The 14447-nt window shown below is 51.0% G+C and overlaps 1 protein-coding gene across 4 annotated transcripts in view; it reads left to right on the top strand.

Moving 5' to 3' along the window:
- SEMA5B (semaphorin 5B) overlaps positions 677 to 14447 on the top strand; it is a 142981-nt gene continuing 129210 nt past the window's right edge. The window contains exon 1 of one of the 4 annotated variants that reach the window (XM_021070255.1): positions 677 to 886. Coding sequence is in view for 1 of the 4 variants with exons in the window: in XM_021070252.1 (XP_020925911.1) it covers positions 7291 to 7325 (35 nt within the window). In the remaining 3 variants the exon portion in view is untranslated. The other 3 variants (XM_021070252.1, XM_021070256.1, XM_021070254.1) reach the window with 3 other exon arrangements.

The following is a 14447-nucleotide window of genomic DNA, read 5'->3' on the forward strand; positions in this document are numbered from 1 at the left end:
CCGTTGCCGTGAGCTGTGGTGTAGGTCTCAGACGTGGCTCAGATCTGGCGTTGCTGTGGCTCTGGCATAGGCCGGTGGCTACAGCTCTGATTAGGCCCCTAGCCTGGGAACCTCTATACGTCGTGGGTGCAGCCCTAGAAAGGACAAAAGACAAAAAAAAAAAAAAAAAGAGAGAGAGAGAAAGAAACAACAGGGGAGTTTTCTTGTGGCACAGCGGGTTAAGGATCTGGCATTGTCACAGAAAAGGTTCACGTCGCTGCTGTGGTTCGCTCCCTGGCATGGGAACTTCCACAAGTCCCCTGCCTCAGCCAAAGGAGGGAAAGAAAAAAAGAAACAAGAAAAGACAGTGAGAGGAAAAACAAGAAAACTGAGGCCCGTGGTTTCTGCACCCTGGGAGACAATGTTTTCTACACAAACCTCAGAACACTTGCCTTGGAGATATTGTTGGACACCAGAAGGGCTCTCAAAGGGGACATTGGGAGAGGCTGAGGACATTAACCCAAAGAGCTAAAGCGAGAAGGAGGGATAAACAAGGGCAGGACTTGGGTCCTGGTCTTGGCTGAGATCCGTGCTGGGGTGCAAGGTCCAACTGGGAGGACTCTGGGGAAAGCTAAATTCCCACAGAACTAATGGACACGGAGCACGTGAAATACAGCTTGTGACTTCTGCCAAGTCTCTATTTCTACCCCCAGGCTAATGTGGCCTGGAGAGGCTTATGCCAAGTCATTCCACAGCAGCTCCAAGGAGTTAAGACACTTGCTCGAGGTTGTTGATTTAGGAATAGTCTTTCTCCAAAGTCCTTTCAGACCCTATCCTCTGCGTGGCGTAGTGCAAAACCTCAGGATTCCCACCTCTGCCCTGCTGTGAATGCATTACAGGATCTCGGGTGAGTTAATTTATCTTGAATTTTTCATCCTTTAAAAGAAGGACTTTGGAGTTCCCTTTGTGGTGCAGTGGTGCAGTGGAATCCGACTAGGAACCATGAGGTTGTAGGTTCGATCCCTGGCCTCACTCAGTGGGTTAAGGATCCAGCATTGCTGTGAGCTATGTGTAGGTCGCAGACATAGCTTGGATCCGCGTTGCTGTGGCTCTGGTGTAGACCAGTGGCTACAGCTCCGGTTGGACCCCTAGCCTGGGAACCTCCACACGCTGCTGGTTTGGCCCTTAAAAAAAAAAAAAAAAGGAAGAAAAAAGAAAGAAAGAAAGACAAAAAGAAGGGCTTCAGCTAGAAAAGCTACAACATTCTGTGATTTTTGGACGAATTTCAGCCCCTCAGCAATGGTTCTGAGTACCCTTGATAATCCAACCCGGCCATGCATATCCAGACAAAGCCCCTTCACTTCCTGGCATGGCCTGTTGACTCCAGCCAAGCCAGTTTTTTCCCCTGTCCCTGAACATAGCACGCTCACATGCATTCCTGACCCTTAGCCAAATCCCTCCCTAGGGGCACTAAGAAAATAGGAATGTGCAGAAGCGCCATCTCCCCAGTCCCTTGTTGGAAAGACTGTGCCCACCGCCTTCACCAAGGCTGACTTTCAAGGTGCGCATATGACAGTTCCCCAGGGGCAACCATGTACATTTCTGGTTTTTTTGGTTTTTTTTGTTAGGGCCATATGCACAGCATATGGAGGTTCCCAGGCTAGGGGTCGAATTGGAGCTGCAGCTGCCGGCCTACACCATAGCCACAGCCACGCCAGATCCAAGCCACGTGTGCAACCTACACCCCAGCTCACGACACCACCAGATCATTAACCCACGTAGCAAGGCCAGGGATCGAACCCGCGTCCTCATGGAGCCTAGTCGGGCTGGTTAACCACTGAGCCAGTGTAAATGTAATGTCCATTTACATTTCTGACATAGTTTGTCCAGACCCTTGGTGGATTCATCTCCATTTCCCTCATGTACTACATCTGGGAGTAACGTGTTTCACGAGTTTATTACCCATTTCTTTTCTTTGTTCTAAGTGTTCCTCGTTCATCTCCCCCTCAGGCAAGTGTCTGGGTTGAATGAGTCCTGGTTCACCCTCTCCTGGTTATTGATGAGTGTACTGCTTTCCATCGCATCCTTTTCCAGTCTGGAGAATCCTAACCTTTATGGCCTGTCTTCCCCTCGCAGCCCTTGATTTTTCTGTCTCTATTCCTTCAGTGTCGGTCAGAACATCCCTTCAGAGGTTCAGTGACCAGAACTCTCCCCAGATCAGTGAAGGGAGGAGACATGATATTTAGAGAAATGCAATGGTGTGGGCTCAGGTTTTTTTTCCAGTCTCCCCCATCCCCCCTCCACCTGATGTGTATTTTCTTGGCCTTTGGAGTGAATCAGTACAAAGTCAGGTCCTGGAAGGGAAAATGCCTCCGAAGACACAGGCCCTTTTCTGGTTTTGACAGAGACGTGAGTCACAAAGTTTGGATTTGTTTATTTTTGAACATATCTGCACATGCCATGTTAAACCCATCTGTTCCTTTTCTGCCAATTTATACAAACTCAGTCGATAACAATGATAATTAACATCTAGTGAGCTCTTAAAATGCCCCAGGCACTGTGCTAAGTGTGCAGTATGTTTCTTAATCCTCTCTGCAACCCTCTGAGGTTGGGACTACTATTACCCAGTTTTGAAGATGAGAATTTTTAAGAAACAGAGAGATTAAGTCACTTAATCATTACACTTCTGGCAGATGGCAGACCCTGGACTCAAGCTCCAGGAGGCTGAGATTTTCAGCCTGACTATTCTCTGCCTTTCACCCTGGCTGTAGATTAGAATCATCTGGAAGCTTTGGAAAAGACACCAATTCCCCAGGCCCCAGCCCAGGGCAGCTAAATCTGACTGGGGATGGTCTGGGGTTGGTTGGGGATCCAGAAACTGATACATTTGAAACTTCCCCCAGGCAACGCTATAGATGGAGGACCGAGGACCACTGCTCTGGTGCCTCCTACTGTCAAAGGCTGTCAATTTATTTCAGCTGTAATAACAGGATACATTAAGTCATCAGCAACACAGAGGTTTGTCAAGAGACTTTCCCCTCCAGAACATTTCTAAAGATGTTAAATCTGATTAGTCTTGGAATAGATCCTTTTGTGGCAGTGGTTGAATTAAAGTATACATAACATTTAGCATATTAACTATTTTTTTTTTTGTCTTTTTAGGGCCTCACCCACGGCATATGGAGGTTCCCAGGCTAGGGGTCTAATCGGGGCTATAGCTGCTGGCCTACACCACAGCCACAGCCACTCGGAATCTGAGCTACATCTATGACCTACACCACAGCTCCTGACAACAACTGGATCCTGAACCCACTGAGTGAGGCCAGGGATCGAATCCAAGTCCTCATGGATACTAGTCAGGTGTGTTAACCACTGAGCCATGACGGGAACTCCTATTAACTATTTTTTTTTTAATATTTGCTTTTTGATATATAAACTGGATCCTTCTACATATATTGTGGGGTTTTTTTGTAGTGAAATACATATAACATACATTTTCCATCTTCATGATTTTTAAGTGTACAGTTCACTGGCATTAAGTTCATTCACACTGTTGTGCAACCATCACCACCGCCCACCTCCAGAAATTTTTCATCATCCCACACTGAAACCCTATACCCATTACATACTAACTCCCCATTTCCTCATCACCCTGGACCCTGGCAACCACCATTCTACTCTCCGTCTCTAGGAATGAAACTCTTCTAGACACCTCACATAAGTGGAATCATACAATGTTTGTCCTTTCGTTTCTGGTTTATTTCACTTAACATAATGTCCTCAAGGTCCATTCACGTTGTACCACGTGTCAGAATTTTCTTCCCCCCCCCTTTTTTTTTCTTTGTGTGTGTGTGTGTGTGTGTGTGTGTGTGTGTGTGTGTTTGCCATTTCTTGAGCCGCTCCCACAGCTAGGGGTCAAATCGGACCTGTGGCCACTGGCCTACACCACAGCCACAACAACACAGGATCCGAGCCATGTCTTCGACCTACACCATAGCTCACAGCAACGCCGGATCCTCAACCCACTGAGCAAGGCCAGGGATTGAACCCAAAACCTCATGGTTCCTAGTCGGATTCATTAACCACTGAACCAAGACGGGAACTCCAGAATATTCTTCCTTTTTAAGGCTGAATAATATTCCACCACATGTTTATACTATGTTTTGTTTATCCACTCTTTGCACAGATTTTTTTCTGCCTTTTAGGGGTGCACCACGTCACATGGACATTGCCAGGCTAGGGGTCTAATCGGAGCTACAGCTGCCAGCCTATGTCACAGCCACAGCCACAGCAATGCAGGATCAGAGCTGCATCTTCGACCTACACCACAGCTCATGGAAACAGGGGATCTTTAACCCACTGAGCAAGGCCAGGGGTCAAACCCGAAAACTCATGGTTACTAGTTGACTTCGTTTCCTCTGCACCACAATGGGAACTCCTGCACAGGGATTTTAATTGTGTGAAACTTGCTTCTACCTTTTGTATTTCCGGATCTAAACCATTTGCTGATCTTACTAAAAGAGACATCATTCCCTCCTTTAGCTCTGTGGAGACAAAATTTTTTTTTTTCTTTTTAGGGCCGCACCCACAGGTATGGAAATTCCCAGGCTAGGGATTGAACTGGAGCTGCAGCTGCTGGCCTGCGACCCAGTCGCAGCAAAGCCAGATCGTTAATTCAGTGAGCAGGGCCCAGGGATTGAATCTGCCTCCTCAGGGATACTAGTGGGGCTCCTTACTGCTGAGCCACAGTGGGAACTCCCCAAACCTGACCTTTTTAAAAACTGTTTCTTGGAGTTCCTTCTTGGCTCAGCAGGTTCAGGATCTGTATGGCTCTGGTTATAGCTGTGACTCGGGTTCTATCCTTGACCCAGGAACTTCTGCAACCTGCAGGCAAGGAAAACAAACAAACGAACAAACAAAAGAGTGTTTCTTAGAGAACTTTGTCAAAAGCTTTAAAAAAAAGTCAGTAGATTATGGTCGTTTCTGCCTTATATTGACTTTGTTTACTTCCACAGAGTACCCCAGTGTGTGTCTCTTCCCTCCCTTTTGCCTGTCCACACCTACATTTTCTGTGTGGTCCAGGGCAGTTCCCACCTCCTGCAAGAAGCCTTCCTGGACGCGGCTCCAGTGGGCTCTCTTGCTCTCCAGCATTTGTCTGGTGTTTATTGCCTGGAGCAGCCAATCTGGCATTTAGCTGGTATTTACTTCTTGCATGCACCTCACATTCCTAATATGCTGATCATCCCTTAAGCATCGTTCATTCTCTATCTGGGTCCTCTCCAGCCTCAGTGCAGTACTGAGCAAATAACAGGGGTGGGAAAAATCGTATTTAATTGAAATGAAGGAGCCTGCCGCCTCTTCCTGAGAATCACTGCTTCCTGGCTCACATGGGCGAAGATCCGAGCTGCCTGCAGCATCCCCAGGATGTGTTAAGGACACATCCCAACCCCCTTCATGTCCCAGGCTTGGGGCAGAGCCAGCGCTAAGCTGTATTGACAGGGGCAAACTTCTCTTCATCGGGTCTTCCCTTATTATTCACTTGGCTCACACCCCCAACTTTTCTGGGCACCCATATTCCTGCTCATATATATATATATATATATATATATATATATATATGTATATATATATATTTTTTTACTCCCTTTCATCTCAGTTCCCTGCTCTGTATTCCAATCCCTTAGGTTTCTACCTAAGGGTTTTCATTATTTTTGTTGTGTCTGCCCCAATCAAGGTCTCGGGAAGTTGAGGGGCTGTTGCGGTGCTCTCTTACCAGCCTCCCTCTCTCAAGTTCACCCACAACCTCCCATCTCACCATGTCAGCCTCCTGCTCCAAACCTCAGATGATTCTCTTTGCCTGGCCTATAGGATTAAATCATGGTCTTCCAGGCCTCACTAACCTGGCCCTGTTTACAGCCTAGCAGCATTCCCTACTGTATCCCTCTCTATGCTTAACCCATAATAATGTATTGAATGACTGCTCTTCACAGCCTAGGTTTCCGCTTGGGTTGTACGGACCCAGAACAGTGGTGTGTGCTCAGCAGGTAATTTGGGAGGAATTACTCTTTACCCCCATTCCTGCTAGAGGCTGTTAATTGATGGGTTGTCGGAGTTCCTGTTGTGGCGCAGTGGTTAACGAATCCGACTAGGAACCATGAGGTTGCAGGTTCCATCCCTGCCTTTGCTCAGTGGGTTAATGATCTGCTGTTGTCGTGAGCTGTGGTGTAGGTTGCAGATGAGGCTCGGATCCTGTGTGGCAGTGGCTGTGGTGTAGGCCGGTTGCTACAGCTCCAGTTGGACCCCTAGCTTGGAAACCTCCATATGCGGTGGGAGCAGCCCTAGAAAAGGCAAAAAGACAGAAAAATTGATGGGTTGTCTGGATAGGCATTATGACAGCCTATTTTTTCCCCCACCAGGACGATTTCAGAGGCCAGGCAACACCAGAGGAGAGACTTTTTGGTCAGAGACCAGGAGTCTTTCTTGACCTCTCCACCACGTGTGAGCAGTTTCCTTTCCCAACTCAGGCATCAGGTTCTCCTTCAGATGCCTCCCTACTTCCTGTCCAGAGGTCTGGCCCTGCCCAGGCACCCTAACTGCCAGGCTTGGGCCTCTTCTTTTTTTCTTTCTTTTTTCTTTTTAGGGCTGTACCTATGGCATATGGAGGTTTCCAGGCTAGGGGTCTAATCAGAGATTCAGCTGCCAGCCACAGCCACAGCAACGTGGGATCCAAGCCATGTCTGTGACCTACCCACAGCTCACGGCAACGCTGGATCCTTTACCCACCGAGCGAGGCCAGGGATCGAACCTGCATCCTCTTGGAGACTAGTTGGGTTTGTTAACCACTGAGCCACAACGGGACCTCCTTGGGCCTCTTCTTGATCACAACCTGGGATTCTCATCCTAACAAGATTCGGATCCCCATCTGGGGACACTGGTACAGGTTTTCTTGGCCAACAGCCATCCTTTCTGATCCATCAGGGACTTTTATGGCCTCACCATGGTCCTCGGAGGGAACCACAGACACAGATCTCCTGTTTCAAATGTCTTCAAGAAGGGTGGCCACACCCTGTGTCCTTCCTTGGGTCCAAATGTCCTGAGAGTGACCCCTGCCCCCCTCACCTGGAGTTGAGCACTTGGCCCTTTGTCTAGCTCATCTACCAGGAAGCCCGGTGTCATCCCCTCAACCAGCTGGGCCTCAGCTTCACACCCGCCCCATACCACGCTTCTTCCTGATCCATCCTCACCCCGATCTGATCTGACAGCCTTGGCTGGAAAGAGGAAGGGGAAGAGGTACTCAGGAGTGTTCGGGAAATGAGATGTGATTCCCCCTGGATGCCAGCCCAAGGGTAAGCTACAGAGTCAGCCTGCCTTCTCTTACCACCCCCCTGACTTAGGAGACGTGAAAATGGCATAGGTGTACATGTCTGTGTGCGTGCATGTGTGTGTGCGTGTGTAAGCATGTACGCACTTGCTTGAAGGAGGGGAGAGCAGTAGGAGATGATGTCAGAGGGGGCCTGAGGGCTAGGCGAGGGTGAGGCTTTTCCTTTAGGGAACTGGAGAGAGCCGTTGAAGGTTTCTGAGCAGAGGAGGGACCGGATCTGAAAGAGGAAGTCCGCTGTGTGGAGAACAGACTTAGGCACAAATGTGGAAGCAGGCAGAGCAGACAAGAGAAGAGAGGGGTTTGAACTGGGGTGCTGGCGGAGGAGGGGGTGAGAAGTCGTCAGATTCTGAAACTATTTCAATGGGACTTATTGATGGTATCCAGGTGGAGTGTGGGATGATCTCAAGATTTTGACCTTGATGAATGCAAAGATTAGAGTTTTAATTTACTAAAATGGGGGAGACTGAGGGAGGAGCTGGTTTGGGGCAAGGAAAGCAGAAGTTAAGTGTTGGGCATGTGAGGTCAGAGATGCCTATTAGATGCTCACATGGAGGAGGGCGGCAGGCAGTTGGATTTCTGTATCTGGGTTTCGGAGAAGGGTCAGAGCTGCAGATGGAAACTTGGATGCTATCAGTAGAGAGATGGTGTTTACAGCCACGGGGCTGGACAAGATCATCTGCAGTAGCCATGGAAAAGACCTTTGTGAACTGAGAGGTGATAAATATGTGGGAAAAGACTCAGTGCATCAATATGGTAAAGGACATAATTTAAAGAAATATCTGCAGGAAGAGTTCATCATAAAATATGGGTGCTCGGAGGACCTTAGAAATCAGTCGATCGATCCCTTCCAGTTTAGCCACAAGGAACTGAGGTCAGAGAGGTTAAGAGGCTGGTGCAAGGACACCCAGCTCATGAGTGGCCAGGGGCCGAGCTGGTCTCAGAACCCAGAAGCCCTAACTGCGGGTATGGTGCTCTTTCAGCCAGCAAGGCACCTGCTCCCATCTACTGCTTCAGCTCTCTCTGAATCTGTTCACCAGGGCCAAGCAATTCTTCCAAAACAGAAATCTAATTATATCGCCTTGTGCTTTCATACATGCTATTTCCTCTGCCTGGAATATTCTGCCTCCTCCTGCTGCTCTGTCTGGCAAATTCCTGCCTGGTCTTCATTCCCAGCGCAAAGGGCCTTTTGCTGTGAAGACCTCCTTGCCCTGCCGGGTAGAGCTGGTCGTTGGCCCTCCAGGGGTGCGCAGCGCTCTGGCCCTGCCTTTGCTGTGACTATGGCTGCCCTTCCCATCTTCCTGCAAGGCTCTGGCTTGCTCCTCTTCCTATGACCTCTCCACCCAGCATAGTGAGTGGCACTTAAATGTTCGGGGAGGGAGAGAGGAAGGAAGGAAGGAAGGTCTCTTCTCTCACATTAGCTCAAGACAATGGCAAAGCTGTCATTAGTGACACTTCAGTTCCTCTGACCTAAGTGTGCTTGTGGTTCACAAATGGACAACGACTTCTGGAGTGGGGATTTTCCTTTTTCTTTTCCGTCCCCAGGCACAATGAGCAGGTGGTTCTGGGACCAGAAAACGATTTGGACATTATAAGTGATTGCTGCCTTCTTTTTTTCACTTCTCTCTCTCCTATTGATATATGAGTGGCTGTGGCTGGTTTGTCTTTTGCTGCAAGGCTGGATTTGTGTTTATGCCTAGCACAGGCATGTGCACACACACACAGCTACACACTCCTGGGAGAGGCTACCCTCTTGTTTTTTGGAGGGAGCTAGACTCCCAGAAAATGCCCTCAGGTGGGCTCCCAGCTTTGTCACCCATGAGAACTTGGACTTACAGCTTAACCGCTTGGTACCTTAGTTGAAGGGAAGTTTGGAATTTCTAGGTCAAGAATGAATTCTAAGAACTCCTTCCCACGCCCTCTGTTCACTGCTCTTTAGCATGTTTGTTTTGGATAATTCTGCATGAATCACTGTATTTACATTCTTCTTAATTAATGCTGTTCTGGCAGGTGGAGAATTGCTCCTAATAGAAGTAATTGCTGTACAGGTTATTGCAAAGGTGTAAGGAAGGTGACACAGTGGTGATGGGGCCAACACTCCAGGTTTTGTTCCTAGTGAATGATTCAGAGATTCTAACCAGGCTGGGTTTGCCAAACTCTGGGGCTGCCTGAAGCAGGTGGTAAGCCAGGCTAGTAAAACAACTGTCCCTTTCTGAGATATGGCCTTCTGAAGCTCTCTTGTATTGAGAGCTCTTGAGTAATCACTGTTAATCAATACAATACATAGGATGCAATTAGGTTTAATTAGCCCAGTAGCCCAAGCATCGCTGTTCCTCTGTGTCTCCTTGGGTGTCTCCCCTTCTTGGCTCCTGCTTCCCGTGAATAGGAAGGGCTCCTGGCCCGTGTCTCCAGACGTGGTCTCCCCTCTTCTCTTCCCACACAGAGCCCTCTCCCACACTCATTCGTAGTGTGGAGAGGGAGAGCCAGGAAAAGGCATAGAGTGTTCGTGGGATAGGAAGGAAAAAAAAAACAAAACAATGAAACATGGTGGGAAAGGGAGGATAAAAGAGTATGGTGAAAGATGGAGATGTTTATTGCCTTTCAGGAGGGAGCTGCTGTCCGCAGAACCACTCAGAAGGCACTTTAACTCTTGCAACCAGATAAATGGGGAGCTCTCCTGTTCATCCCTTTTCCCTGATATAAATGGAATATTTTCACATTTTTATTAATTAAAAAGTTTCTACATTTCACACATTTATTTTGCAATAACAAAAACAGTCCCCCAGTTCTGCAGGGAATGGGAATGGGTGTGTGTGGGGGTTGGGGGCAGGACTCACAGCAGTGGAAAGATTCCAGACTGGGGACCAGGGGACCTCCCCACACCCCAATCTGTGACTCCGGGACGATTGTTTTCCCTCTGGATCTCGTCGTCTGTAAAAATGATAGGTTTGGACTTGATGCCCTGCATTACCTCTTCCTACTTGATTTTCACTTCTAATGAAATGGATGGGCTCCTAGACTGGTGTGTGGGGACATGTCCCTTTTCCTACCATTTTCCTAATCTGTGTCTCTCTCCTCTTGTCCAGGTGTCTTACCTTTGCAAGCTCCTCTCCATGCTGCACGAGTTTCAGCATTCCTGTTGCCCCAGAAAATCTTTTTTTTTTTTTTTAATTTTAAACAGCCACACCTGTAGTGTATGCATGTTCCTCGGCTAAGGTCGAATTGGAGCTGCAGCTGAGGCCAAGCCACAGCAATGCCAGATTCCAGCCATATCTGTGACCTATACTCTTGCAGCAACACAGAACCCTTAACCTACTGAGTGAGGCCAGGGATCCAACCCACATCCTCACGGAGACAATGTCAGATCCTTAACTCGCTGAGCCAGGAGAACTCCCTCCCTAGGGGGTCTTTATTTCTGAGATTATGCACTGTTTCCCTTTTAAAGCATCTCATAAAATCCTTTCTTGGATTCTTCTTCTTTTTTTTTTTTCTTCCTTTCCATCATCTTGGCTAACCTGCTTCTCATCCCGTTTCAGAGGGGGGGTGTGTGTGTGTGTGTGTGTGTGTGTGTGTGTGCGTGCGCGCGCGCACACACATACGAGGGGTGCTTCTCTGGGGCTCTTACCATCTCCATTCCTCTGCTTTATCTAGGATTTCCTCTAGCCAGCATTTTGTTATGTAATGCTTCACTCTAATTCTTTAATTTCTGGCATATTCCAGATAGTTGTTTAATGTTATCTATTTTTATTTCACAGTTCTCTTTGGCTATCTTTTATAATCACACTTCTCCTGGTTTAATTTTTCAGGTGCTTTGTCTTTATCCTTCATTTTTTCGTTTTCTTTTCTTAGGTCACCTTTTAAAAATTTTAAATACCTTTCTTTGTTCAGCAGAGGGCTCTCTTCCCATCCCTCTTGCTGCCGGGCAGATAGGATTTGAAGCTGGCCCCCGTCTTTCCCTCCGGTTTTGTAGCCATCAGAAACACTAGACACTTAAACTTGTAAACAATTCATTCTTGTTCGGTTTGATTGCGCTAAATCTTCCCTGCTCGGCCGGCCGAGAGCCCTGAACCGCCTCCCAGGATCGCTAATCTCTTGGATGCCCTTCTAACGTTTCTGATGTTATTTTACTCACTGTAGCTCCTAAAGTCGCTCAGTAGGGAAGGTAACACCAAACCTACAGCTGAAGAAACTGAGGCTTGCAGAGGTTCGCTCAAGGTCATGCAGCTTGTAAAATTAACCCTAGCCAGCCAATTCTGGCTTTCCATCCAGTCCAGCAGCCTCAGCTGTAATTTATACCAGATTTTCCCTGTTTTGCACACCGTTCTTGCCCCTCCTCAAATCCACAGGCAGGAAGATAGTCCCCAGCTGATAGGGTTTGGGAATAGGGGAGCCAAGGGGAAGGATGAATTTCCTCAGGCTCCTAGGGTTGGAGTGGGCAGGGTTCCGATGTGCTGACGCACCGGGAGAAAGCTGAGTTCAGAGACGGGGCTTCCCAAGGACGGTAAGGCAGGATGTGACAAAAGGTAGCCACTGCTCGGGGGACCTGGGTCTAGCCGCTCGCCGCTCGAACGCGGATTGAGGAGCGGGACTTCTGTCCACCCTCGGGGTAAACACACTTGGCAGGCCGAGCCTGGGGACGCGGAGGTTCAGGGCGCCCCCTCGCGCTCCTCCGCGCGCCACGGGGCTGGCGGGTGGCGCGCCCGCCGTGGCAGGTCCTCTCCAGCCCCCTCCTCCTTTTCGCTCTCGCTCCCCTCCCTCTCTCCCCTCGCTCCCAACTCCTCCCCCACCGCCTCTCCCTCCCTCCTTCGGCTCTCTTGGTCTCCTCCTCCCGGCTCTCACCCGCGCGCCGGGTCGGGAGCTAGCTGGAGCGCGAGGGCTGCTGCCTGAGCCCAGCTCCGCGGAGCCGGGAGGGTGGGCGGCGCGTCCAAAGGCTGCTGGAGGAACCCGAGCGTGGCGGGCGCGGGCCCGGGTCTCAGCTGCGCTGGAGCACAGAGTGAGGGCTGGGGGCCGTTCCTGCGCGGCCGCCCTATTCCCAGACGGGCCGCCAGCTCTCCCGGTTCGCCTCCGCCGCTCCCTGCCGCTGGGAGTCGGGAGCGGCTTGGAGCTGGGCACCTGCGTCCACAGCCCGGAGGTGAGTCCCGGGATTCCCGACGCTTCGCTTGCGCGGACAGGGGCTTCAAGTTGCAAACTTCAGCAACTCGTCTGGGTAGAGGGGTAGGGAGCCCGGGGCGCTGGCAAGTTGGAACCAGGTGGCTGAGGCTGCGGGCAGAGGGGTGGGGGTCCTTAGGCTTCCGCGCCGCCAGCTGCCGCCTCGGCTTGGGCGTCCGCTGTGCTGCCTCTTTCCCGCCGGCTCCGGGTCGAGGCTGCACTGGGTCCCGGCCGCGCCGAAGTCGGCGCGTCTGGGTTGCAAGCCGCGATGGGGACCTGGGTCTGGGCCTGGAGGGAGGGGACAGACGAATGAAAGGCTGGGAGAGAGCGCGGCTGAGGCGCCAAGACTGGCGCCGAGATGGAGGCTCCGAGAGAGCGGGCGGGCGAGTAAACCCTGTGGAGCGAGAGTGAGGGCGGCGAGGCGCGTGGGAACGCGTGGCCCGCTCGGAGTGTGAAAGCTCTCGCTCGGGGGACGTCCCCGCTCCGCTGCCGCCTGCAGAGCCCCCCGCCGGATTCTTTCCAGCCCCCTTGCCCTGGCAGAGCCCTGCAGAGCCCAAACTCTGCCCTCTTGTCTCCCAGGCCCCAGACGCAGCGGTCCTGGAGCCCCGCGCTCCCGCCTCGGCGGGCGGAGAGGGGTGCGGCGGCTGGAGCGCGGGGCGCAAACGGCGATTTTCTGATTTATTTTTCTCATGGTAATTTGTCTTTGTGGTTGGGGCTGCCCATTCACTTTCCGCTCACGTCGTGCGGGAGATCCAGGGAGGAGGGAGGGAGCTGGGGGCGCTCGGGCACAGGGAGAGATGGAGACAGGAGAGGGAATGGGGACCCGAGCCGGGCGGGAGCCGAGAGGGAAGTGGGCGTAGGGACGAGCCGAGGATGAAGGCGAGGCTGAGGACACAGGGCCGAGCAGAGTCTCGGGCGGGCGGCTGAGAGAGGACGGAGCCGGCTCCTTCGCCAGCCGCAAACTTTAAACAACCAGGAGCCACCTGAAGCGCCCTTCTTGCCTCCTCCCTTCCCCCGGTTCCAGTCCTCGGGTTATTCCGCCCGCTCTGCCGCGCCGCTCTGCAGTGAGCCGCGAGTTTGGATGGGGGGGGGGGAGCTAACTGCCCGACTCTGCCCCCGCCACTGCGATCCTCTCCAGCCTTTCCACGGTGGGGGTGAGAGCAGCTGGAGCGGGGAAGGGCTGCCCACCCTCGGGATGCGCTCTTTCCCGGCCCAGTGACTGAGGCCACGGAACTGTGATTGGGAGGTTGGAAGCTTGCCTATGGCTAGACCCCATCACGGTCCTACCTCTGGCGAATTCAGTCTCCTTGCACATTTCTCAGGCACCCACTTCCCCTCCCATCCCAACTCCTTCGCCTCTTTTGGCAGCGGCGTCTTTCTTCAGGCGCTTCTGGCCTCTGTCTTCCCCACCCCACTTTCCCTTATCTTTTAGTCTGTTCGCTTCCATTCCTTTTCCTCATTTATCCCCCCAGTCCTTCTTGACATTCAGAAGTGGCCTCTCACCTTTTCTGAACCAAGATAGATGACCTTGAGGAAGAGAAAGAGGGGAACTTGAGCCTGGAGACTAGACCTCACAAGTAGGAAAAGGGAGGCAGATTAAAAAGCAGCTTGGAAAACACAGCTAGTACCCGGCCCCAAATCTATATTCCTAACTAGGAGGAAGGGGAATAAAATATCAAACAGAGAGAGGGCGGGAGGACTCTAGGGAGATGCCTGAAGAAGAAGGGTGGTGTCCTGTTGTGCAGGTTGGGAAAGGGGTGTGGATGTGTGGGGTGGGCAACTCTTTTTCTCAAATCCACAGCTACCACCACCAGAGTGGGAGACTTTGGCGGATCTTCCATCCCTTTTCTCTTTCCAGGAAGTCAGGCCAGAGTCCTCCTCCCCCAGAGCTGACCACAGCCAGAGTTATTGTCCATGTGAATACCAAACATGTTTTATAGCA

The sequence above is a fragment of the Sus scrofa genome, chromosome 13 (genome assembly GCF_000003025.6).
Source record: "Sus scrofa isolate TJ Tabasco breed Duroc chromosome 13, Sscrofa11.1, whole genome shotgun sequence".
Classification (NCBI taxonomy): domain Eukaryota; kingdom Metazoa; phylum Chordata; class Mammalia; order Artiodactyla; family Suidae; genus Sus; species Sus scrofa.